Here is a 27,752-nt window from a genome sequence, read left to right as displayed (position 1 = left end):
GTTCACTAAGGTACTTACTCTGCCATTTAGGAAGTTGATCAGTGTTTTGTTTTAAATGTTATTAATTCATGGGTTTAAAGTTGCATGCATATGTATGCACAAATACACGGGTACACACACGTATGTGATGAGTTTGATTCCATTGCTGTCATCCTTCATTTGATGATCAAACTGCCTCATTCTAGAGCAGTGAGCATTCTTTTAGATTGGTTCCTGTGTTCTTTTGGTGTGATGTCATGTGTCTTTGATAATTCTAGTCCTTGCTTTCTAGTGTAGTAAGATTCCCAGGTACCTCTCGCATATTTTCTGCCTCAAACTTACGATCTACTGTTTCTTGGGGAAACTGTGTAATTTTTTTTTTTTTGACCATGGATATAATATTTAGAGACTGCAATTCTGGGTGCTGGGGTGCTCATTGATACAGGTTGTCGTTTCTTGTAGGCCTTATCCATAGACATAGCTAGAAACTACATGTCTTTTGAAGAGAAAAGATTCAGATGGCTTCATTTTATGTTTACAGTTTTAATTTAAAATTGCAGTGCTTTTACTTCTTTGATTTTATGCTTGTGTCTCTTTTCTTTCGGAATAGTGTTGTTTCATAATGATGTTAATAGCATCAGTTATTTTTACCCTATATTTCTATAATTTTTTCAACAGTACCAACATTCCAAGTATTAATAAGATAACAGTGTCAGTTTTACAATTTCTTTATGGTTTTTGCCTTTAAATATATTCCACTGGGGTTTGCAGTCAGGTATTATATCTTAATATGACATGAAGTAATCCTGTTTTCCTTGTGGTTATGTCACCAACAGTTAGGCATATTTGTTTTAGTTCATTTTCAGTTGGAATTTTTTCCCTTTGAAAATATGTTTCTAAAATTGTATTAAAGTATCTACATAGTGATAAATTCAAAATTATGTAACAACATTCCCATATCCAATCTGATACTATTCATCTTTTTTGTTTTTCCCTATATATACAGCTGGTTCTTATTATCTTACTCTTCTCTTGTTCATTTAAAAATTACAAACAAGTATGTGTGTGAGCATATACATATATATATTCGTAGTCGTATCTCTTAGATACTGAAGATTATCCCACATCAGTATGTAGTCATCTTTCTCTCCTTTTTACAGCTATATAGATGCATATATATTTTATTCAGCCAGTTCCTTACTGATGGACATTTGGGTTGTTTCCAATTTTGGTATTATAGTAGTGCAGCAATGAATAGCTTTGTACATATGTCTTTTTGTATTTTTGCCAGCTTATCTTTGGGACAGATTCCTAGAAGTGGGATTGCTGGATCCAAAGGTAAATACGTGTGTATTTTGCTAGCTATTGCCAAGTTCTCTTTCACCAGGGTTGTGTCATTGTGCTTTACCTGCTTAAGCACAGCCCTGCTGTAGAGTAAGTTGTCAAACTTTGGAATTTTTTTCCCAATCTGATACCTCAGTGTAGTTTTAATTTACACTTCTTTCAAAATGAGTAAATTTGCACATCTTTCCATATGTTTAAGGACCATTTGCATTTCTTTTTGATAAATTCTCTTTTTATGTATTTTTCTCATTTTTCTATCAGATTATTAGTTTTTTTTTCTTCTTGCCTTGATAGTAGTTTTTAATTTATGAGAGGTTTTAGTTCTTTAAATCATTATTTTTAATGTTGTTGTTGTTTATTTTTTATTTGTAAATTAGCATGCTGTTTGAGGGAGAAGGTTCTTGGCTAAAGACCGTGAGTGTTCGGCCTTATTATGGTTTAGTAATGGAAATTGACTTTCTACTGACCTGTGCTTCCAGGATGCTACCAGTGTAGTCTTTGTTGGCTCGTTACATTTCTGGTGAAAAATTTCAAACAAGTAAAAGCAAATGGAAAACAGCACAACGAACACACATGGATAAAAATGAATGGAAAACAATATACCCAACACCCATGGAACCTACTGTGAAGAATTAATGTTATAATTGTCCCATATTTGTTCCCATGTTTTCATTCCTGTCAAATATCCTTAACACAGAGTTTGCCATTTTAACCCCTTTGAGGCGTACGGTTCAGGAGCGTGACGTACGCTCACGTTGCACAGCCGTCACCACAGCGCGCTCCAGCACTTTTTCATCTTCCCAAACTCAAACTCTGTACCTACCGCAAAATAACAAGTCCCCGTCTCCCTTTCTCGCCAGTCCTCCGCAGCCACCACTCTCTTCTCCATCTCTCTGGGTTTGACTGCTTTAGCTCTTGGTGTGAGCGGACTCATACAGCATCTGTCCTTTCGCAGGCGGCTCACTTGGCATTGTGTCCTTAGGTTCACCCGTGTTGTCAGATGTGCAAAGATTTCCTTCTTTTTTAAGGCTGAATAATACTCCACTGTATGTATGGACCACCTCTTGTTTATCTGTTTACGAACATGTGGGTTGATTCCACCTTTTGGCTCTCTCTCTTATAACTGTTATTGCTACGAACCTTTGTGGACAAATATCTGAGTCCCTGCTTTCAGTTCTTTGGGGAGGTACCCAGAAGGGGAATTGCTGGATCATAGGGTGATTGTATTTTTAATTGTTTGGGAAACCACCATGTAGTTTTCCACAGTGGCTGCACCATTTTCCATTCCCAGACCAGCAGTGCACAAAGATTCCAATTTTTCACATCCTTGTCAACACTTGTTTTCTGCTTTTTTGGATAATGGTCATTCTAGTGGGTGTGAGGTGTGTCTCCTTGTGGTTTTGATTTGCATTTCCTTTATGTTGTTGAACATGTTTTCATGTGTTGTTTCCCTCTTCTTGGGGAAAGAGATAAAACCTAATAGAGTTTAAGCCTCTTTTGTACTTCCCTTCTGATCCTGTTTTCTCCTCTAGTCTCCAAGGTAGCACTGTTGAAGTTGATGTATATGTTTGCCACCTTTGTTCTTACACTCTTATTAATATGCATGCATTTATAAACATGATACTGCAAAGTTTCCTTTGAAGTCTAAACTGTATCTTGTGCTTTTCATTCTGCACCTGCTGTTTTTATTCGATGTGGGTTTTTTTTTTTTTTGAGATTTATCTATGTCATACTAGTTCATTCATTTCATTTGCTACATAGTATTACTCCATTGTAGAATTGCCGTAATTTATCTCTTCTCCTACTGATTGCTTTTGCCTGGTGCTATTAGAAACAGTGCTGTGGTGAGCATCCTTGTACTTGCCTTCTTGTGTTTGTCTGAAGCATAGGCTCCCCTAGGATGTACTCATTCAGCAACTGTTTATTGTGAACTTGCTAGTGCCAGGCATCGTTTTGGGCAATGGGGATACATCAGGAAACAAAACCCTGCTCTTAGAGAGTTTATGTAAATTGGGATTATTGGATTCTGGAATATTTGAATCTTTGCCCACTCAACAAAAATTTATTGAGTCTGCTGTGACAGAGATACAGGAGTGACCAAAACGAAGTCCTGTCTTGACAGAGTTTATTTTCTTTCTAATGGGGAGGATAAAAAGATGTATGGCATACTGTCAAGTAGAAATGAATGCCTTTAAGATAATGAAAGCGAAGTCTGGGGTTTCTGCTTTAGATAAGTACTGATGGAAGGCCTTTCTGGAGAGAGGACGTTTGAGGAGAGGCTTGAATGAAATGAAGCTGGGAATGACACTGGGGAATGAGTCTTTGAGCTGAGGAAATAAATGCAGAGGAGGCTTTGAGGAAAGAACACGATTAGAGAATAGTAAGAATCCCAGGGTCACTGGAGTGCAGGGAGCAAAAGAGGCTGGTTGGGATGAAGTAGCAGGGAAGGTAGCCAGAGGTCAGGCCATGTTGGGCCTTTGCAGTCTCCCAAAGAGTTTAGATTTTATTATAATTGGGATTAAAAGATGAAAGATATAGTGGGTAGGTCTTGAGCTAGAGAGAAAGCAATCAAAATGATGGGAAGTGGTTAGATTCGGGATATATTTTAAAGGCGGTACCTACAGAATTTTCTGATGGTTTTGATATAAGATGTGGAAGAAAAGTTAGAAAACAAGGATAACTCCACATTTTTGGATTGAGCCAAAATACAGACTGGAGGTGTCTTTTACTCAGTTGGAGAGTACCAAGGAAGAATCGGGTTGAAAATTTAAGTTTGAAATGCCTATTAAGTATCTCAAGTAGTTGGCATTAGATACTAAATGATAGTCCAAAGTGATTGTAATAGTTACACTCTCACCAGCTTGATATAATGCATTTGGGTGAGTCCTGATGGATTCCAGCAGGAGACAGCATGTCACACTTCTGTGCTGTTGGGATTCATTGATAATCAATGCAGAAAGGGAACCTGCCATTTAAAAAGAACACGTGATTATTTTGTGTGTAAAATTGATTAACTTGTTGTGAAGTAAATTGTGTAAGGGTTACTAAGTTTATGTTTTCATACCTTGAGTTTTCTTTAATTGGGGCTCACCTGTTTCCTTTTGTTTTGATTTTAATTCCAGATGCTGGCTCTGGCGTGGAAGAAGTGGAATTAAGCTGGGAAGATTATCTAGAAGAGACAGGGTCCACTGCAGTTCCCTACGGATCTTTTAAACATGTGAGCAGTGACTGTATTTGTTTTACGAACTATATCCCATTCCTTTGACTGACCGTAGCATCATTAGAGAGTTTAGAGTTATTTTAAGTTGGGGCACTTGAAAGGATTTGAGTGCTTTTTCCTTTTTCCCTCCTCCTGCCACCCTTATTAAGAAAACTGGACATATTTTATTTTTTTCCAGTGTTATTTTTAAGTAATCTCTGCATTCAGCTTGGGGCTTGAATTTACAGTCCTGAGGTTGAGAGTCACATGCTCTACTGACTGAGCCAGTTAGGCCCCCTAGACATATTTTAAAATCCTTTTTGGTTTTGTGTATTTGCTGCCACTCAATGCAGGACTTGTCTTTTTGACTAGTCATGAATATTCCTTTATTTTTGTCAAAAAACCCTCATTAATTGAAGAAAATGGTTTTATTTTCTTGCAGTGTTTTATGACCGTTGGCTTGTACATTGGGAGTAATTTCAGTAAATTACTGCTTTCTCTCATATTGAGCAGAAACATGAGTAATGTCATGCAGTGGGTCAGATTAGTGGCCAGTGCAGCAGAGCTTTATGCCCTAATAGCCCAGTTTAATTCTTAATCCATTGACATATTTGTCTTGTGTGATGCCTCTAGAATGTAGGAAAATACTCCAAATTTTATTAATAATTTGTATTCAGACCTAATTTTTTAACCTGTTCACTTACACTCCCTCTTAAAACACAGAATTATTGATTCTATTGATTTCATCTTTGTCTTAGTCTGTTCAGGCTGCCATTGCACAATATTGTAGAATGGGTGGCTTAAAGAACAGAAGTTTATTTTCTCACAGTTCTGGAGACTGGAAGTCTGAGATCAGGGCGCCGTCATGGTTAGGTTCTGGGGAGGACTCTTTTCCTGGTTTGCTGACAGCCTCCTCACTGTGTCCTCCCTATGGCAGAGAGTGAGAGATCAGGCTCTCCTGTGTCTCTTCTTATAAGGACACTAATCTTACTGGATCAGGGTTCCACTCCTATGGCCTCCTTTCCCCTTTACTGCCTCCATAAATAACAAATCACAAATAATAGTCACATTGGGAGTTAGGATTTGAACATATACACTTTGGGGAGGCACAGTTCAGTCCATAGCAGTGTTCAACAAGGCATAGTTCTTTGTTCTAGGATTTGGGAAGGCAGAAATGCTCACTCAAAATGGTTTGATTTTGTGAAGTTGAACCATATTCTTAAAAGTGTTTTTATAAGCTGTGGAGTCCTGCTATTTTCAGTTTGTTTCATAAAAACTCAGTCATGATTGTTGTCCTTTCCATTTTTTTGGTTCATTTATGTCTTTCTTAAATTGAAGTGGTGAGATTTATATATTTAAGTAAGGATTTCATTTTATAGTATATTGACTAATCTTTTATAATCATTTTCAGTATTTTTTTACATAGAAAGTCTATTTGTGATCATGTAATATTTTTGAATTCTTGTTTTTAATGTTATTACTAATCTGATATGTGTTTATACAAGCTTATTTATTTATACTAAAATGAAAATGGAGGACAGATTTTCTGACCAAAATTCTGGATCTAAAAAAATGTCATTTTAAAGAGACAGATTCCACCTCTCCTCTTTGACAAAGCAACAAGGAGAGAATGAAAAATAGTTGTATACTCTCTCATCATCAAATGTAGAAAATGTTTGTAAGCTTGAATCAGTATACCGTGAAGGGCTGCTAAATATAGTGAAAATCAGGCACTGGTATAGGAAGATGCTGGGACGGGATGCCAGTGGATAGCTGATCACAGGCGAATCTGGTAGAACTCAGATCTCCAGAACAGTGGAGATGGATGTTTAAGCTGCTGGCAAGAGTTTCATAGGACCCAGTTTGAAACAAAGGAGGGAGGGAAGATGGGGCTAAAGAAGAAATTAGAGGTAAAGCCACATTTGCAAGGAGGACGAGTCTAAGGTAATAAAACAGTTTTCCTCATGGTACGTGTCTGGTGGAGGAAACAGCACCAGCTTTGGGAATGGCACTAAGCTTTATCTGGGTCTTCTAGAACAAAAGCTTTAAGCCGCTAGGGGAGAGGATGCAAACCCTGTTAACCCCAGGATGCAGGTGATGGAGATAGGACAGAAGAAATAAAAGCCTTTTGTCCTTGGGAGAGGGGTAGGAATACGAGCTAGAGCAATTGCGGTCGCCTAGAGTTGGGTGACGGGTAAGATCACTGAGAAATTCCTACTTCTAAGACTCGGGACACAGAGCCTGACTGAGACTGAATCTCAGAGAATGTGCTTTCCTGCTTGTCCTCAACCACCAAGTTAGGAAATGTTGGGTAACAAAGGTCTGTGTGTAAGAGGCAGACAAGAGCGTGGAGAGAGGTGGTCTCTGAGATGCAGTCAGAAAGAGAAGACCTAAATCTGAGGGTGGAGCGGCAGATATTGAGGGGAAAGGCCCTCTGGCAAATGAGCCTATACCTTAAATAGAAAATGCTAATAATGTATCTTGGAACTTATAGTGTAGTGTGAATAACTAAACAACAACAAAACCCAAACCCAGTTCCACTCCTAACTACGTTGACTTAACCTTCTCCCTCAGATTTAAGGCCTAAAAAGAAACATGCCCATTCCCAGGCATAAATGTTATTTGCCTCAATCTTGATTATTCTGTACAGGATGTCTGGTTTTTAACCAAAAATTATAGGACACATGAAGAAGTAAGAGAAAACTAGCAAACTGTCAAAAGACAGAGCATTCAACAGAACCAGACTCAGAAGGCCCAGATATTGGAACGATCAGACAGTTTTAAATAACTATGAGTAATAGGTTAAAGGCTCCAGCAGGGTAGGTGGGCAACATGTGTGAATAGAAGGGTATTTCCATAAAGATGGACACTATTATAGTCAAGTGGAAATCACAGCAATGAAAAACATGGTAATAAGAGATGTCGAATGCCTTTGACAGGCTTATTGGAGGCTTGACACAAATGAGGAAAAAGTCAGTATACTTGAAGATAAGTCAATATAAATTGCCCAGACTTGAAATGTGAAGAGAAAAAAGGTGGAAAAAAACCAGGGCAGAACATCCAACAGCTGCAGACAGTATAAAAAAACTTAATGCTTGTGTAATTGGAATCTCAGGAGAAAAGAAAGTGAGGAAAATGTATTGGAAGAGTATAATTGACCAGAGTAGTAGAAGAAAGGAGAAAAATAACATTATCAACTCACTATATAGAGAAAAATATTTGGTAAAATTCCACACCCACTCATGATACAAAAAAGTCTTAGCAAACTATAGATGGGAATTTCTTTAATTTGCTAACGGATATCTATAAAAAATCTACAGCAAATTTTATTAATAGTAGTATGATGATAGATACTCTTTTAAATATGGAACAAGATAAAACTGTTGTCTAACATGACTTCTGTTTGATATTGTTTTAGATAAGATAAGAAAAACAATTAAAATGTATAAGGATTATTAGGAAGAAGGGAAAAATGTCATTATTTACAGATGAATAAAATAATTTACAGATATAAAATTAATGACTAACTTTAGCAAGATTATTAGAAACAAGGTAGCATAAAAAATCTATTCTATTTCTAGGGACACCTGGGTGGCTCAGTTGGTTGAGTGTCCAACTCTTGATTTCAGCTCAGGTCATGATCTCAGGGTTGTGAGATCGAGCCCCACGACGCTTAAGATTCTCTCCCTCTGCCTCCCCCCCCCAAATATATATCCATATCCATTATATATCCATTATATTTCTGTATACTAGTGACAAAGAAAAGTGGAAACTGAAAGATGTGATTTACAATAGCATAAAAACATTAAATGGCCAGGAATAAATGTAACAAAAATTTGTAAAGTAACTTCAAACCGTTATTGATATAAGTTAAAGTGAAGGAATATACTTAGTTTATGTAATGGTAGATTCAGTGTTGTAAAGATGTAAGTTCTCCCCAAAGAGATCTGTAGATTTACTGCAACCCATGTCAAATACCAAAAAAACTTAGGTAGTAACTGACAGTCTGATTCCTTTATTCTTTAAGATTTTTTTTAAAGATTTTATTTATTTATTTGACAGAGATAGAGACAGCCAGCGAGAGAGGGAACACAAGCAGGGGGAGTGGGAGAGGAAGAAGCAGGCTCATAGCGGAGGAGCCTGACGTGGGGCTCAATCCCATAACATCGGGGATCACGCCCTGAGCCGAAGGCAGACGCTTAACCGCTGTGCCACCCAGGCGCCCCTCTTTAAGATTTTTTTTTTATTTGAGAGAGAGAGAGAGCAAGCATGAGAATGTGAGCACGAGGAGGGGTGGGGAGCAGAGGGAGAGGGAGAAGCAGATTCCCCGCTGAGCAAGGAGCCTGAACATGGGGCTCAATCTCAGGACCCTGGGATCATGACGTGAGCCGAAGGCAGACGCTTAACTGACTGAGGTGCCCCTACAATCTGATTCTAAAGTTCATGTAGAAATACAGAGCGGCGAGGTTAACTAGATGCAGTTAAAGAATAAGACAACAAGGGGCGCCTGGGTGGCACAGCGGTTGGGCGTCTGCCTTCGGCTCAGGGCGTGATCCCTGCATTATGGGATCGAGCGCCACATCAGGCTCCTCAGCTATGAGCCTGTTTCTTCCTCTCCCACTCCCCCTGCTTATGTTCCCTCTCTCGCTGGCTGTCTGTATCTCTGTCAAATAAATAAATAAATAAAATCTTTAAAAAAAAGAATAAGACAACAAGAAGACTCGCTGCACTAGATATGAAACTTAATTAAGGCAGTGTAGTACTGCTCTAAGGAAAAACAAATCAAAACCAGATCCACTTTGTAGGGACACTTAGAATAAAGGTGGCAATTTCTAGTGGCAAGGAAAGGTCAGTTGTGTATCTGTACCTTCAGACAAATAAAATCTGACTCCTACCTACTGTCATACGTGGAGATTAATTCAAAGTGGATATTAGTTCTAAAAAAGAAAGATTTCTAGAAAATATAGTATTTTATCTTTATGACTTTAAGGATAGGGAAACTTTGTTTAAAAATACAGAAAAAGCACTAACCTTTAAAAGGAGAAACACTGATGAATCAGAGTACATTAAAATTCAGAACTTCTGTTCATCAAACAACACCATCAAGGAAGTGAGAAAATATTTGTAACACAAGTAACTGACAACGGATATCCAAAATACAGAATTGACAAAGAAAAAAAAAATAGTCAAGAAACTTAGCCATTTCCCAAAAGAAGAAATCTAAATGACTAATAAAGGTTTTCATCTTCATTAATAATGAAAAAATGCAAAAGAAAGTGACAATGAGATTCATAGCACACCTTCCAGAATGGTTAAAATGAAAAAGACTGAACATACACAAGCATTGGTTAGCATGTTGGAACAAAATGACTTAAAATAAATGAATAAAATATTTTTCAAAAGGATTTTTCCTACACTGCTGGGAGAGTAAACTGGTACAGCCACTTTGGAAGTGGTTTGGCTCTGTTATAGTAGTCCACGTGTGTATGTACCAGAGACACAAATGTTTGTACTGTCATGGCAGTATTATTTATAGTCTTTCAAGGCTGCAGACTTCTCACAATGCCTACTATCTGTAGCATTAGAATGGATAATTTGTATAATGGAATACTATACAGCAACGAGAAGAAATTATTAAATGCGGCATGAATGAATCCATAGGCAATGTTGGGCTAGAGAAGAGCCCACACAGAAGAACTTCATACTGCATAATTCTAATGTAGTGTTAACGCACAGACAATATTTACAGTGTTATAATTCGGAGTAGTGATTACCTTTCAGGAGTACAACAGGGCAGTGATGAGAAGGGGGAACGATTTTTGTACAGGATGTAGGACTTTTCTTCCCTGAATGTCTTCCCAGGACTCCCCACACTTCTCAGTGTTTGTGATTGCTCTGTTTCATTAACTTGTCTGGGCTGCGTAGTTTCCCCCAGTGTTTGATAGTTCCTCGTTCCTCTTAGTCTTTCATGGCCTGGACATCTTGAAGAGCATTTTACATATCAGTTATCCTGTAGAATATTTCTCAATTTGGGTTTGGGCTTTTCTCATGATTAGCTTGAGTTTATGCATATTTGGGAAGAATTTCACATTATCTTGGGGCACCTGGGTGGCTTAGTCATTGAGCGTCTGCCTTCGGCTCAGATCATGATCCCAGGGTCCTAGGATTGAGCCCCACATTGGGCTCAGCGGGAAGCCTGCTTCTCCCTCTCCCACTCCCCCTGCTGGTGTTCCCTCTCTCGCTGTGTCTCTCTCTGTCCAATAAATAAATAAAATCTTAAAAAAAAAAAAAGATTTGGGAAGAATTTCATAGAAATGATACTGTGCTTTTCTTACTCTATGATATCAAGCGTATACAATACTGATGTTTTAGAACTGGTGATGTTAACTTTCATCAGCTAGTTAAGGTGATGTCTGCCATATTTCTTCATTATGATGTTACAGTGGTATTCCCCTTTGGAATTATGTAAGAAACTTGTAGGAGAACCGTTGTAATTATGTAAATATCATAGTCATTTTAGCGCTGATCCATGATTCTTGCCTACAGTGTTTATTTCTATGGTTTGTCTAATGGTGGTTTTCTGTTTTTTGGCTTTTTTAAGATTTATTTATTCATTTATTTGAGAGAAAGAGAGTGAACAAGAGAGAGCACAAGCTGGGCAAGGGGCAGAGAGAGAGGGAGGAGCAAACTCCCTGCTGAGCAGGGAGCCCAATGTGAGACTCGATCCCAGGACTCTGGGATCGTGACCTGAGCTGAAGGCAGACGCTTAACCGACTGACTCACCCAGGTGCCCCTGGTTTTCTGTTTCTGTCATTTTTCTCTGTATTTATTAACTGGTCTTTTACTCTAAGGATCTATCCCTTCTTTGTTAATTATTTTTTACAGGATGGACTCCTGGATATTGTTTAAATCTATGGGTTATAATCCATTAATCTTTTTCATTTTATTGCTCAGATTGTCCCTAATATGAACATTGGGGGATCCTTCTGGTTGGCTCCCATGTCCTTTCCAAATGCCCCCATCATTTTTGGAGCATTTCCTTACTTTCTGGCATCACGATATCTTCCAGGTGCTTACTGTGTTTTCCTTACTCCAGAATTGGAATCACTTATTTCTCCATGGAGCCCATGTTCTTTTTTTATTGGATGATAGCATTTATAAATCAAGAATTTGTACAGGAAGTTTGCTTATTGCTGATGAGTATCATTGCTTATAGTCCCTGTCAATTCACAGAGCTGGGAAATGTATTAGCACACACGTACGTGCACATCTGTACTAGTTTCTGTCTGTCATTATGTCATTCTGACACTGCTGATTTTCCAGCTCAACACCACAAGGTTCATGATAGCCTGCTCTTTCCTTGTTTTCACTTCTTTCTCCCACAGTGAGGAGCGTGGTTCTCATTTCCCACAATATATGTATTACACCTATGAAGTAGTTCCGGAATTGCTCACCTTTGCCTTTGTGACCATATAATTTATCATCTGAATTAGGACACTTGGAGAGAAAAACAGGGCATTGTTAATTATTATTCAAGGATAACAGGTGTAAACATAGACTGTTTCAGGGAAACTGGGAGGTGTGCTCCCTACATACGGTACATTATTATACTAATTTATAATAATCATTATAGCTGCTTTTGTCCTCCCCTTTTTTAGCTTCATAAATTTTTTTTGAAGAATGGAGAAATCACTCTTGAAAACATAATGTGCTGAAAGTTATTAAAATGGTGAACATTTAATGATTTTATATACTTAATAGAAAACATTTTCTGTAATCATAGTAGGCTGCTTTGGTGAAAAATACTGAGTTCTATTAAAATTCCTTTGGAGTCGGCTGGAACAGAGCAGCATGCTGTTCCCGGTTTTGTTTGGATCACTGCTGTGAGTTAGAATCGGAGTTTCTAAGGTTTCCCTTGAGAAGGTTTTTCATTTAGTGCTTCAGAATTGTAAGTCTAAAAAAGAATTTTGGCTAAAGAAATACTCATTTGAGATACTTATCTGGTGGTTAGTAACATTTCCCTGTTCAGGTGGACACACGTTTGCAAAATGGCTTTGCTCCTGGGATGAAACTGGAGGTGGCTGTGAAAACAGACCCTGAAACCTACTGGGTTGCCACCATCATCACCACTTGTGAGCAGTTGCTGCTTCTCCGCTACGATGGTTACGGCGAGGACCGGAGGGCCGACTTCTGGTGTGACATCAGGAAGGCTGACCTCTACCCCATTGGGTGGTGTGAGCAGAATAAGAAGACCCTTGAAGCCCCAGAAGGTAATAAAATACTTGCTGTTGAGATGTGATACGGTACTGCTGTGTCCACAACTTGAGGTTTTCGTTCTCCCATGCACATAGGTTTTTCTAACTTTCTGGGTTGAGCATTTTGAATGAAAATATTGATAAGGAACAATGCACATTTCCCTATCTTTAAGAATTATTTTTTGGGCTTCATAAAACCTGGGGTTTTTACCATACTCCTAGGGAGCATCAATTGCTTATCATCCTGGAAAACCGTGAGGTTCTCTGAGTTTGGGACTTGTTGGTCTGTTTGTTTTTGAAGTACTTTGGGCCAGATTGCTGTGCTGTGGATTCTCTTCTGGTTTTATTGTCCTCCGTCTTCTCACCCCTAAGTGATCTGGGACCTATGAATTCTTAAAATGAGTCAACTGAAGTCCCCTTCCAGGGAAGAGCCTTACTGGGCGTAGAATCCAAATTAAGTAGGACAGAAGGAGGAGGAAGGTCATGTAAAGACGGAGAAAGGGAAAGAAGGCTTCAGGTTTAAGAAAATACCAGAGCTTATATGTTTTTCTTTCAACTTCTTACTTGGATATAATTTCAGATTTACAGAAAAGTTGCAAAAATAGCATAGAAAATTTTTAGAGACTTTTTGCCAAGTTTCCCTAAATGTTAATGTTTTATCAAATCTATGTTATTCATCCTTCCCCCTCCTTCCCTCTGCTTCTCACACACACAGGTGCACGATTTTTCAGTGAACCATTTGAGAGTCGGTTGTAGGCATGATGCCCTTGTACTCAGACCTTAATGTACTTGTAAGGACATTCATCAGCACAGTAACATAACAAAATAAGGAAATTGATATAGCACTGTTATTTAATCTGTAGATCTTATTTAGTTTTTACCCAGATGTTTTTATAGTAAAAGGAAATAATCCCAGATCAAGTGTTGCATTCAGTTGTCATGTCTCATAAGATTCTTTTAATTTGGAACAGTTTCTCAGTCTTTGACTTTCATGACTTTGACATTTTTGAAAGTTACAGGCCAGTTTTCCCAATAATGTTGATTATGCCTTGTTTCTTTTCCTGGTCCAAGATTCAGTCCAGTATCATACATTGCGTTTGATTGTCATGTCTTTTTAAAAGTTTCCTTAACCTTTCTTTGTCTTTCTTGGTGTTGATGTTTTTGAAGAGTACAAGCCAATTATTCTTTTAGAATGTCCCACAGTTTGGGTTTGTCTGATGTTTCCTTAGACTCAGATTGTGCACTTTTGGTAGGAAAAATGCAGAAGTGACTCTCTGTCCTTCTAGGGCATCAGTCATTATAGGACACACGTGCTGTTGGTTTGTCCTGTAACTGGTGATATTAACTTTTATCACTTGATTAATTTGGTGTATGCCAGGTTTTTCCACCATAAAATTACTTTTATACCTCTAAATTAACAAGTATCTTGTAGGGAGATACTTTGAGATAATGTAAATATCTCATCACTCTTCAAACTTTTACCCCCTGTTTTTAGCACTGATTGATCATTTTTATCTGAAGCAATTATTACTCTAATGTTTACCAAACAGTATTTTCTATTTCTGTCTACATTTCATGATAGGCTTTCTACAAGAAAGCTTTCCTTTTCCCCCATTACATACATACGTTTATGTATGTAAGTCAGGGTAGACTAATGATTCTTATCATTTTTCTCAATGGGTTATAATCCTTTACTGTCATTATTTATTTTGATGCTCACATTGTCCTGGATTTAGCAAGTGGGCACCCCTTTAAGCTGGCTCATATGTCCTTTGTTATGTTCCCATCATTTCCAACATTCTTTGAGTAGTTTTTTACGTTTTGGCTCAAGAAGCTCCTCCCTGAAATCAGCCATTTCTCCAAGAAGTCCTGGATTGTTTTGGTGAAGAATGGTGTTTTGAAATGAAGATTTAGCTGTTAGGGTCCTTGGGGGTCTGTGGGCTTCTAGTGGCCTTTTTGTTGTTTTGAGTTTTGTTTTTTGTTTTTTTAAGATTTGTTTATTTATTTTGGGAGAGAGAGAATGGGGGGTTGGGTGGCAGAGGGAGAGAAAATCCCAAGCTGAGCACAGAGCCTGACATGGGACTTGATTGGAGTTTGAGAACAGGACCTGAGCTGAAACCAAGAGTCAGACAGTGAGCCACCCAGTGGCCCCTAGCTGCCGTATTTTACATGTTTTGTGAAAAAACATCGTAAGAGGAAGCTCTAGAGACACGAAGCTACTGGCCTACCATCTCATTGTAAGAGTCCAGGAAAATGCATCTACTTTAAATGATTTTAGTTGAATACAAGGGTATTATAATGAAAGAGCAAGAGGGAGAGCGAGGAGAGGAGGGTGGAATAAAATTATTCCGGAGAAACAACCGCAAAAGACTTGAACATTGTCTCACATAAAAACATTTCAAAACCAACTAAGAGAAAGTAGTAAACAGTGATAGAAGCAGTGAGAAAAAGTATAAATAAAATTTATAAAAATTCAGAAGTGAGATGGAGAAAAGGGAGATTTGAAAAGAGAAAAAGTAGGAGTTAGGCAAGAACTAGAAATGAAAAAATATTAGAAATGAAGACTAAGTTTAAGTGAACACAGGAACAAATCTACCACGGATGATATCTGAAGAGAAATGGAAGATGAAAAGGAAGAAAATTTTTAAAATAAAAAAGGAATGAAGAAAGAGAAGAGACTTGGGGTAAAGTCCCTGAAGAAAACCATAACAAGTGAAACAACAAACTTTCATTCAAGAAAGCTTGACTGAAATAAAGTAGGAGAGATACATTAAGGAAGGGCTCACTTTGCACACGGGAAAATGAAATGAGAATAGCTATATCAAAGTGCATTCTAGTGACACTGGAACTTTTTTTTTTTAAGTTTTTATTTATTTATTTATTTCTTTATTTATTTGAGAGAAAGATAGAGCAGGAGCAGGAGGGAGGGGCAGAGGGAGAAGCAGACTCCCCGCTGAGCAGGGAGACTTAGGCAGGGCTCGATTGCAGGACCCTGAGATCATGACCTGAGCCAAAGGCAGATGCTTAACCATCTGAGCCACCCAGGTGCCCAAAAGATCTAAATTTCTTGAAGAGAAAGGAAAACAAGATTGTCATGAGACTATTTGGCAGTAGTGCTTTATGATAAAAGATCGTAGGGTAACACAGTTAAGAAATTTAGTGAAAGAATCTATGAGATGGGTTTTACATGAGGCTACACTGAACTGCAGGTATAAAGGCCATAAGCAGACTGTTAGAAGATGTGAAGATTCAGGAACAGTGTTCCTATGAGCCCTTGCTAAGACATCCCCTGGGGACTGAGCTTTAGAAAACCAGGTGAATGAAGAGACATCAGCATAAGAACTGTTAACGAGACATTAAATATATGTGTAGCTGTAGAACTTGGAACTAAATGAAGGTTACAAAGGACACAGTGTAGTACATAATGGCTACATAATCTGACAGTGTAGATACAGTGTAACTATAAAAATGTGAGGCAGCAGAGGGGGAGGGCACGTGTGTATAGTGGTAAGGCTCATGCTGCCTTTTCAAAAACCCAGCTTTACTGCAGAGTAATTAAACTCATTACCTTTTATTTTTTATTTTTTTAAACTAATTACCTTTTAAATGTTAATTGAGAGTAAAAGACAATTACCTAAAATGAGACGGTGAAGAAGAGGAGAGAAAAGAGGTTTTGGCTAATATTAGTACTGTTTATAGAACAAAGAAATGGAAAATAATCCAAAGATAGAACTAAAGTGTTATGTAAAGGTATTAGTATATACTAAGGTAACCAGAAGAATAAAACCACAAACCTTTTTAACTGCCAAAAGTTAGATTTTAAAAAGTGTATGTTCAATTAAAATAGATCACATAGTGGGAGACTGTGCACACACACACACACACACACACACACATCAATAACCTATATGATATTTAGCAGTATGACAAAATTGAGGGCATACCTATTGCTTATATCAACAGATGTTAATGGGCTTAGTCTTCTATTAAAAGTAAAAGAATAGTTCAGGTTGACTCAGAAAGCAAAACCCACTTTTATGCTAGGTACAGGAGACCCACCTAATGGAGAGATTCGGAAAGGGTTAAAATACAAGGATGGACAAAGATATATAAAAATCAAAACAAATAGAAAAGAAAGTAGGAGTGTCAGTGGTATTTCATAAAGGTAGAATTCAGATCAGAAAGCATTATGAGAGGAAAGGGTGCTTTGTAACGGTAAAAGCTACAGTGCGTGGTAAAAAGAAATGGGGACCATCTACTACAGTCAGGGACTGTTTTCCTGGATAGCCTTGTTTTATGAAAAGAGAAAAATGTTTAAAGAATGAAGGAGAGGGGGAGCATATGAATGTGTATATGTGAAGTTCATTTAAAAAAAATAAAAGAAGTCTATTGAAGAAGTTTCCTGTGTGGGGAGGTGCCTGGGTGGCGCGGTCAGTTAAACGGCTGCCTTAGCGGCTGCCTTCGGCTCAGCTCATGATCTCAGGGTCCTGGGATGGAGTTCTTGCCTTGGACTCCCTGCTCAGCGGGGAGCCTGCTTCTCCCTCTCCCTCTGCCCCTTCCCCCATTCACGCTCACATGCTCTCTCTCTTACTCCCTCTCTCTCTCTCTCAAATAAATAAAATCTTTAAGAAAGATTTTCTTAAAATCTTGTGGGGAAGGAAGGAAATGGAATGAAGAGGGGGAGAGGGATAGAAGCTAGATTTTCTGAATGTACCTATTTTGTAGATTTGAATTTTGAACTATGTATTTTATGTAACTATAAAACAAAATTAAATTTTAAAGAAATTTCTAAAAAACAAAAAAGCAGCATAAAAATGTAACTGTGTATGGAGATTGTGAAGTGACCACTCAAAGAACTATTTCTATTTCATTGGCTTTCAGATACTGTAATTTAAATGTACATCCCTAATAGGGATATAACATAACAACAACATCAAAAGTAAGCTATTTTCAGTAATCATTGTTAGTGGCAAAGTTGATGTTATTTTGAAATAATATTCGGGTATTGTGGGGTCAAGTCATAATGAAATGTGTGAGAGCTAGGGTTTTCAGCAGGAAAGAAAGGAAATAGAAATTGGATAAATGAAGTTAAGTAGAAACAATGTCTTCATGAATTTGAATTGGAAGTATTAGTGTGAACTGATGTGATTTATATCTTAAAAAGAGAGAAGATACTTCTTAGTTCTAGATACTGAAAAGGCCTACAAACACAAACAGTTAAAGAATATAAAAAGCTGAGCACCCTCAGCACCCTAATTATGACCTCTAAGTACCATTTCACCCGAATAAGTTAGAGCTCCTTGGAGAAGGAGCCGATTCCTGGATTCGGGCAGGAAGGGTATGAGCTGAGTGAGCTGGGGCACCGTTCATACCAAAAGTAAGAAGGATGTCAGTGACTGTTTACTAGGGTCATGTCGAAAGAGAGTCCCTCTGGTTAAAGACAGGATGGTTGACCATCAGTAGGACAATAGCTGCAATGGCCTGGAACAGGTCATATGTGATTTAGTCAATAATTTCCTAGTGAGACTTGTACACAGAACTCTCACTGATTGCTTTTGAAGGGTGTGAGGGAACCTGCTGATGAAATTGAAGATTGGTAAATACAGGGAAAGATAAAGAGAATCAAACAAATATCCTGGCTTTTTTCTGTGAACTACACCTCAAGGTAATGAAGTAGTTGAAGAAGTGAAATTTTTCTTTATAGAGTATTTTGGTTAGTTAAAAAAAAAAAAAAGGCTGATGGGAAAAAAATCACCATTTTTAGTCCCTAATGAAGCAGTGTATCTATGTCATGACCATTAAAAGCTGCTGTCACCACAAAAGAAGAGACAACCAGACTTAATGTGCTTCTTGATGGATGTGATAGAAGGTTACAACTCCACTTACGAACTATTCTCAATGGCCCCCCAAAAAAGAGATCTGAGTTCGATCAAGCCTGTAGCCCTTAATATTGATTCATAGAAAATACAGAGGTCAGTGGAACAGCTGGTTATCACTGACAGGGAGGCCGCCAATAAAAGGAGACTCAGAAGAACTCTAAACAGACAAAAGGCTCTCTCTCAACAGCAAATACACTGCTAGAAAGAGAGAGTGGGGAGATGGAGGGGGAGAAAGAGCATGTGGATCAAAAGAGACTTGAGCAGTATATCAGCCATTTGCAGTATATGTATCTCATTGGGATCCTGATTTGACCAAGCAAATTGGAAAAACCATTTATGAGACGTTTGGGGAAATTTAAACATGGACTAGATATTTTTTATTGAAGAATTATTGTTAATTTTTAAAGGTGTGATATTGTGCTTATATAAAGAGTTCTTTTCTTTTAGAAATACATACTGGGGCGCCTGGGTGACTCAGTCGGTTAAGTGTCCTACTTGTGACTTCAGCTCAGGTGATGATCTCATGGGTCATGGGATCGAGCCCCACATCAGGCTCTGCACTCAGTGGGGAGTCTGCTTGAGATTCTCTCTCTCCCTCTCCCTCTGCCCGTTCCCCTCTTGCGCACTCTTTCTCTCTCTTAAATATGTAAATAAAAATCTTTAGAAATACATACTGAGATTAAACTGGATGAAATTATCTGATAAAATTATATGATATTAGGAATTGGCTTTTAAATAATCTGTGGTTGGGTGGGGTGGACCGTGTGAGGGTATAGATCATCAGGGATTGGCAAAATATCTGTAAAGGACCAGACCGTAAATATGTTAGGCTTTACAGGCCGTGTGATCCCTGTAACAGCTACCTAATGCTACCTCTGTAGTATAAAGCAGCCACAGACCATGTGAAAACAAATGGGCACGACTGTGTTCCAATAAAACTTTAATTATAAAAATATACATAGGCCCCCCGGTTAGCCCCCCAGTTGTAGTTTGCCAACAACTCCTGGGAAGACTGACCATGAAGTGACAGTTGTTGAAGCTGGGGTACATGGGGTCATCATACTCTTTTCTCTACTTTTATATAAATTTGAGGATTCTTATCGTAAAAAAAAAAAAAAAGTTTTGGATAAAATTGGGCCCAACTGGGGCACCTGGGTGGCTCAGTCGGTTAAGTGTCTGCCTTCAGGTAAGGTTATGATCCCAGGGTCCTGGGATCGAGTTTCACATTGGGCTCCTTGCTCAGCGGGGAGTCTGCTGCTTCCTTTCCTCCCTGCTTTTACTCTCTGTCACTCTCTCTCTCAAATAAATAAATAAATAAATAAATAAATAAATAAATAAAATCTTTTAAAAAAATGGGGCCCAGCTCCCTGTTACTGTATTCTCTTTGTTTTGTGTATACCTCTTATTAAACTAATTGGGAAATAGATCTATCTAGAAAGGGATTTTTTTTTTTTAAGTTCTGAAAGAAGTAATATGTTGGACTCAGATGTTGAAAGTACAAATGCATCTCTAAATCACTTTCTCCGGTTTAACTTCTTTGTATTTGGTTGAGTTTAGTTTCTCTGTGTTCTGTAGCTGCGTTATGAGTAATCACTCATTTATTCCCTCATCTAGGCATCAGAGATAAAGTGTCTGATTGGGATGAGTTTCTGCAGCAGACCCTGATGGGAGCGTGTAGCCCTCCTGTTCCGCTGCTAGAAGGCGTGAGTATTATTGCTGGCAGAATCAGTGTGGAAAACCCTTCTCCTCTTCGGTGGTATTTCCTGTCCTGGAACCTTAAAATTGATTGCTCCTTTATCACTCTAAAGCAAATAAGCATTGGTACTACAGACATAGACAAAGGGTATCAGTGGGTTTAAACTTATCCTCAGAGGTTGCCAACTGGTGCCTTACATAGTGCCTAAAATGTTCTGAATTTGTTGCTAACACATAAAAATCTAGTTTTCCAGGTTCTTTTATGAAGTTGGAAAATGGAGCCTTTTGAGGTCTCTGCCTCTGAACAGGTGTTGATTCCACTTCAGGAATTTGTAACTCTCACCCCAGGTGACTTGAGACCCCGTTTTCTTTTGCTCAGAAGACAGCGGACTCGTATTCTTACCACCTACCTGCCTTCAACAGTCCTTTTAAATTAGTGTAGCTTTTAAGCTTGTTAGTGAGTATAATATAGATTTCTTGTTTTTGCGAAATCAGTTTATTGGTTATGACATTTCTAAGTTATATTTTGTCACTTTCTGTCATACCAGTTACATTCTTTGTGGCATATGTGAAATGCAATGTATGAACATTCCAATCTCTCTGCATTTTTGCCAGCACTTGTTACTCTCTTTTGGTTATAGCTGTGCTAGTGAATATGAAGCAGTTTCTTATTTTGATTTGCATTTTCCTAATGACAGATGATGTTAAGTATCTTTTTCTGTACTGTTTGCCATTTGTATATCTTCTTTGGGGAAATGTCTTTGCCCATTTTTAAAATGGGTTGTCTTTTTATTATAGAATTGTAAGAGTTCCTTATATCTGATAACAAGTCCAGGTCAGATACGATTTCCAAATATTTTGTGAACTCTCTTTTCACTTTCTTAATGATACTGTTTACAGCACAAAAGTTTATTTTGATGTAGTCCAGTTTATTTTGTTGTTGTTACTTGTACTTTTGGTGTCATATCTAATTAGGCTTTGTTTAACGCAAGGTTACAAAGATTTACTGCTATATTTTCTACGTGTTTTATACTTTTGACTCTTACATCTCATTCTGTGATCCATTCACATTCCCCTTTAAAACTCGATTGGTAAATACTCTATTTCCAGCTGACCTTCATATTTTATCCTCTGACTCATTTCATTATGCTTAGCCAGGGCCTGGCACACACTAAACAAACACACATAAAATTTTAATGAATGAATGAAATCATGAACAAATGATTTAATAGATATCCAGCTCTATGTTGACCTTGATTCTGCCATCCTGATTTTTAGCTGTGAACGTGTTCCTCCATTTGTTCATATGTTCTTTTGCATATATTTGAATATGTAAATGTCACAGAGCAATTCTTATTAGGGAAAAAATGTAAGTTTGAATATTAAGAAATGGTTAAGTCATGATATTGGAATCAGCATTCCCTTTTATTCTTTATTGTAGCTTTTTTAAAAAAGATTTTATTTGAGAGAGAGAGTGCAAGCTTGGGGGGATGGACAGAGGGAGAAGGAGAAGCAGGCTCCCCACTGAGCAGGGAGCTTGATGCCGGGATTGATCCCAGGACTGTGGGATTATAACCTGAGCCTAAAGCAGATGCTTAACCCACTGAGCCACCCAGACACCCCTGTCATAGCTTTTAATATGTATCTAGAGTGATAAACTTTTCTGTTCCATTAGCATAATCAAAACACTGTGTTCATAGGAATATTGTTGTGAAATGAGTCAGAAACAACTGAAGTGCCATCAGTAGATAAGTGGATAAATTACTGCCCATTTATAACACAGAATATCAATAAAATAGTATAAAAGAATAAAGATTTGTATGTGCTATAATAGAAAGATAGCTGTGATGTATTAAGTGGCAAACACGAATAGGAAAAGTGCCCCCGTTTTTCAGAAAACATGAGAGAGACAGACACAGGTAGATGTTGACTTCTGTGTAGAAAACCCAGTCTCAGAGTGGGTGCCAAAGTGTTTATCATGGCTCTTCCTCGGAGGTGGGATTGTGGGGGATTTTGACTTTTGTCATGCTTGATTTTTCGTTTAATGGTGATCATATTTGCTTTTACAATCAGACTAAGTAATGATGATAATTTAAAATTTTTTACTAGATGAAACTATACAACATAGCCCTAGAGACAGAGGTCTGTTAGAATAGTTTCATTGCATTGTAAGTAGAATTTTCTTTAAGATAAACATTTTCATGTCATCCAGAAATAATATCATGGAGACTTGTATGATATTCGGCCTTTCAGTGTCACGGCTTTGAGTGGGTAGAAATGTAAAGGCTCCTTGGAGATCTTTTACAGCTTGACTTTTTAAAATACTGTGTGAACTTCTCATAACCGTTTTCACCTCTTGCACCTACAGCTCCGCAATGGGAGGAATCCTTTAGATCTCATCGCTCCAGGCTCCAGGCTCGAATGCCAAGCTTTCCGGGACTCGTTAAGCACTTGGATTGTTACCGTAGTAGAAAACATTGGGGGACGGCTGAAGCTGCGTTATGAAGGACTTGAAAGCTCTGACAATTTTGAGCACTGGTTGTATTACTTGGATCCATTTCTTCATCACGCTGGTTGGGCTGCTCAACAAGGATATGAGCTTCAGCCCCCATTAGGTGAAGAGTAATATAACATTTTTCTTTTAACTGTTACATTATTGTTAGGTTTTTACTAATGTTGATGAGACTGAAAAATTTATTACTCTGCATATTACAAAAGTGTAATAGAGATATTACAAAAAATGTATATTTGATTAAGTGCCTATTTTTCTTTTGGCTTATTAATTTAGTAATTTGCCACACATCTTGATGTGCCTTGTGGACTTCTGCCCCAACTCTTACTGACCCCTTACCAAAATTGAAGAAAAATGTTCTAGGTAGCATTTAGATAGGTATAGGAGTAGGACAGGCCTTAGGGTAGGTCTTGGTTGAGAGTGAATTGTTGATTAGAAGAAATAACAATCTCAAAACTGGGAGTTACTGTTTAAAGCAGTTTGTGCTTCCTCTTCTGTGCTTCAGTGTGGGTGTTGTATTATTCTGCGGCCTGCAGCAGTCCTTATGATCTTGCTGTGGGAATTTTCCCCAGGCCTCCTCCCCAGGCTCTGAACAGAGGGGACAAAGTGCTGAGTTAAGGTGCAGGCTCTGTGAATGAAGATGGTGTAAGTGCGCCAGAGCCCTTTCTTTTCCCCATGGAACGTGTCCTGTTTACGGGAATGCTTTCAGAACAGACACAAAGTGTGTGTACGTTCTCATTTAAAATGTCCTGTCTTGTTTTACAAAAGCCATCCGGCATCTGAAAAATGAAGCTGAGTGGCAAGAGATCTTGGCCAAAGTGAAAGAGGAGGAGGAAGAGCCATTACCATCATACTTATTTAAGGTAAAAACAGAACGGGACAGAAGGTGCTCACCTTCGCAGAGCAGGGTCAGGCACAGAGCAGACAGTAACCCTGGGGGTCAGTGAGAATTGCCGGGGTGTCTGAAGGAGGTAAGAGGTTTGAAGGCTGGAGTAATGGGGATCCTGTTTTTCTTGTAAACGTAGTCTAGGTTTTCTCCCAACATTCTCTTAAAGAATTTGAGTCTTTTCTTTTCCACTCTTAACTACATAGTCCCAACTCGTTATAAAATAAACTTGTTTTCCTCCAGATGGCCTTTGTGTTCCAAATACAGAGAGTAGGAGTACTTCCTGTGTTTTTGTTTCTGAATAATTTTTTCCAGGAAAGAAAATATACAATTAAATATACAGTTCTATTTCAATTGATTAAGGGTAGTGTTCAGCTATATATGAGTATAAAATGAATGTGAAAATACTGTATTTTTATTCCCTCTTGGTGTTTGCCTTTCAGGACAAACAAGTGATTAGCACTCATTCGTTCTCTGTAAATATGAAGTTGGAAGCTGTGGACCCCTGGTCTCCTTTTGGGATCTCTCCTGCTACAGTTGTTAAGGTAAAATGGGGGCAGCTCTTTTGGTACGAATACCTGTCAGGGTGCCTGGTTTAGGAAAGTGGCTGCTAGAGTTTTGATCTTCAGCTCTGCTAATCTGAGCCATGTTTCTCCTAAGCTGTGAGGCTAGAATGACTTCTGTGGACATTTTGTATTTGTACAGTCTAGTTCTCTGTGGCCCATTCCTTCTTCTGGGCCTGGTCACCCCAGCCAACCAAAGCTTGGGTGCCAGAGTAGTGGGGCGTGGTCTTTGGGGCAGGCGTCGAGGCAGATAACTAGAGGGGACTTACGCAGGCCGCGGTGTCTGAGAAGTCTGGGCACAGGTGACAGTGTCAGTGTCCACCCAGATGCAGGGCTCAGTGGGGATGGGGCAGGCGGGGGCGGGGCAGATGGTCATGAGATGTGTCCAGGATTGCTCCAGAATGTAGTCCAGAGTTCAGACTCAGACTCCAATCTCTTGGAAGGCTGACAGAAGGAAGGCTCCTATTGAGAGTAAGCACAGGAGCTGGGCAGGTTGTCAGGCCCTGGTAACTCTGTTTCTGATACTGAGGCACAAGACAAGGGGTTAGTTCAGGACTAGAGCAGAGGCCTGTTTACCCAGAGTAGAGCCAGAAGACAAATGTGACTAGAGGAGTGGTCGCTTGGATGCTGAATTGTCTGACCTATTGAGATTTAAATTTTTTTTTTTTGCCTTAGGAGAAGATTACTCTGAGAACAGGGAGGGATTCTGAACCTGCAGTGGGGTCAGAAGGCCCTTTCTGGAGTCGAAGGGCCGTGGGGTGGCAAGGGGTCGGAGCAGGTTAATAAAACCTTTTTGGCATTTGAAACTAGGCTAGGATCCAGAAAGCTGATGTACAAGTTTTGGTGGACTCCTCACTCAGCCTAAACTAAATTTTGTTTGGAGCCCAAATATATAGATTTGAACCCAGGCTCTGCTACTTTCTTGCTGGATAAAATGGGGCAAATGGTTTAACCTCTTTTTAGATCCAGTTTCCTTATCTGCAAAATGGGGTTGATGATGGTACGTACCTTATTATGTTGTAAGGAAGGTTAAAACTGAGTTAATGCCTGAAAAGCATTTAATTAAAGCAGTGCCTGACGCATAGGTACCATTTATTGAGTGCTTAGCGTTATTATTCATACCCACTGTGGCTATGCAGTTTTGTGACATGTTTGCCTACTCCAAGGAAATGGTGTACACATGTGTGTCCTTTGGTACCTGCACATAAAACCATTTGTCTGTGTCGTCTGTTCGATTGTATGTGCAGGTTTTTGATGAGAAGTACTTCCTGGTGGAAATGGATGATCTGCGACCAGAGAATCATTCACGACAATCTTTCGTGTGTCATGCTGACAGTCCTGGTATTTTCCCTGTGCAGTGGAGTCTGAAGAATGGTTTACACATCAGCCCCCCTCCTGGTAGGTAGTTGTTCTGTTCTGAGTTGTTCATCGCGGACAACATCACCTGGGTCTTTGTCTCTCTCTCTCCTCGTTGCTCCAGACTGTCCTTAACATTTTTGGGTCCTAAGACAAGTATAAATGAAGGCCTTGATTCCATATATTTACATATTGGCAAGTTATAAGTTAAGCTCAAAAACTATTAAGTATGGTCTGTCCTCCTACCTTGACAAATATGTCTTTAGAACAGCCTGGGGTTTCATGCAGCTTCCTAGTTTGCTCCCTGTGTCTGTTGTGAGGGCACAGAGGAGTGAGGGTAGGGCACCCAGGGAGTGTCAGGAGCTGGCGTATGAGAGAAGGCCTCAGTACCAGAGCTGGGAGGTCGGAGGCAGACAACTGTGATTTTTAGGTTTCTGGGCATCCCCTTGGAGTGAGGCGCTCAGACTTCAGAGGAAGGTTTATGATTAAGAGCAGAACTCAGAGAAGCTGTAGGTAGGAAAGCAGCAACTCATTTTCCTGGTGTTGGTAACTTTGCAAAATATAATCTTTTTTTTTTCAAAATTTTATTTATTTAGAGAGAGCGTGGTGGGGGTGGGGGGAGGGGCAGAGGGAGAGAGAGAATCTCAAGCGGGCTCCACACCCCGTGCAGAGCCCACATGGGGCTCGATCTCATGACCCTGAGATCATGCCCTGAGCCTGTATCAAGAGTCGGGTGCTTAACTGAATGAGTTAGCCAGGTGCCCCTGCAAAATATAATCTCTGGTCCTTTAATCAAAGTTTTTAAATATGATGGTAGTTGACCTTGACTGAAATTTTTAGTATTTTTTAACTTCCAATATCTGGACATGTCAAATGCTTATCTGACTTTTGTATCAGCACATCAGATTATTTGGCAGTCTGTGTGTCCTTTACTAGTAGGCTTTTGGTGAACACGGCTTCACTTTCTAAGTGGTGAGTGCTGGAACACTGGGCTAGAAGTACCCTTCTCTGTTAACAAGAGTCATAAACTCAGGCCCTTTTGCTGTTTATTCAGCCTCCATTCATCCAACGAACATCTGTGGAATGTTTGCTATGAGCTAGGCATTGGGCTTGTCTGTCACCGGGGAGACAGAAGTGAATATGACAGTTCCTTCAAGGAGCAGGTAGGGGAAAACAGTCCTGGAGCCTCCCCGGTTCTCCATCAGTGAACAGAGAGTGGGCATGCCTGCCTGGTGGTGGTGGCAGGAGGGCGCACCCCTGCAGGAGGAAGTTCTTGCTTTGCTGGAAGGCTCTGGACATCCCAAGTTCTTTATCTTACCAGCTGCCTTTATGTGAAAAGGAAAAACAATTATTAAAGATATTGGAGCTTTCAGCATTGATATAAACAACTCATCTGTCCCTGTAAATAGGAGGAAAGTAGTGGGTTATGTCACTGAAAATGGCAGCTAATTTACCGTGAGGTGTAGAGGTGGAGCAGGGGGAGAGCTTGGTGCCAGTCTGAGTTGGGCGGAGGAGGGACTGCAGAGCTCGTGTGGCTGTCCGGTGGCGTAGTAGGCCACCGTGTGCGTGTGAGGTGCTCCTCTCCATGAGGCTGGGAGGGCTGCTCCAAAACAGCGGGGCAGCTGGGCAGATGGTGCGGCCAGAACATCAGGTCTGAGAGGCCTCTACCGGGAGCCATGCTGGACTGAAGCAGGCAGTTAAGCTCAACTCTTTTTATGAAAGGAATTCATGATTGAGGTTATAAGAGCCTTGCGGTTCCGTAGAACATGAATCTGAAAACAGTGCTGAGAGCATTGTGTCAGGTGTGGCTAAGATGTATGAGGGCATAGCTTTGGGGGAGGAAAAAGATTATCTGCTGTCCCTTCCTTGAGAGCCTAACTTGGAATAGAATGGGGATGGTAAGACCGGATTTATTAGTACAAATGAAATCCAGTCATAAATGTCTTCAATTCTTTCGGTAAACTGCCAGCAGCTAATCATATAAAATAGTGTTGAAAATAGATGCATAGTTTGAAACTTGAAAGTTTAAAAAATGTATCTGAAGAATTTTATTATATTGCTATGGTTGACCAGAGTTGCTCTGT

At 39.2% G+C, this 27,752-nt stretch overlaps 1 protein-coding gene across 4 annotated transcripts in view; it reads left to right on the top strand.

The window, feature by feature from the left end:
* The window catches only part of SFMBT1 (Scm like with four mbt domains 1), a 117,416-nt gene that overhangs the window by 64,484 nt on the left and 25,180 nt on the right, over positions 1-27,752 (top strand). For all 4 annotated transcript variants that reach the window (XM_034658467.1, XM_034658466.1, XM_034658465.1 and 1 more), the window contains 7 exons: positions 4,446-4,540; positions 12,552-12,792; positions 20,271-20,359; positions 22,720-22,966; positions 23,632-23,726; positions 24,193-24,294; positions 25,560-25,710. In XM_034658467.1, coding sequence (XP_034514358.1) covers positions 4,446-4,540; positions 12,552-12,792; positions 20,271-20,359; positions 22,720-22,966; positions 23,632-23,726; positions 24,193-24,294; positions 25,560-25,710 — 1,020 coding nt within the window. The remainder of the gene's footprint in view (positions 1-4,445; positions 4,541-12,551; positions 12,793-20,270; positions 20,360-22,719; positions 22,967-23,631; positions 23,727-24,192; positions 24,295-25,559; positions 25,711-27,752) is intronic.

Source organism: Ailuropoda melanoleuca, chromosome 4 (genome assembly GCF_002007445.2).
Source record: "Ailuropoda melanoleuca isolate Jingjing chromosome 4, ASM200744v2, whole genome shotgun sequence".
Lineage (NCBI taxonomy): Eukaryota > Metazoa > Chordata > Mammalia > Carnivora > Ursidae > Ailuropoda > Ailuropoda melanoleuca.
Note: the sequence above shows the minus strand (reverse complement) of the source record. Positions and strands in the feature narration are given on the sequence as shown.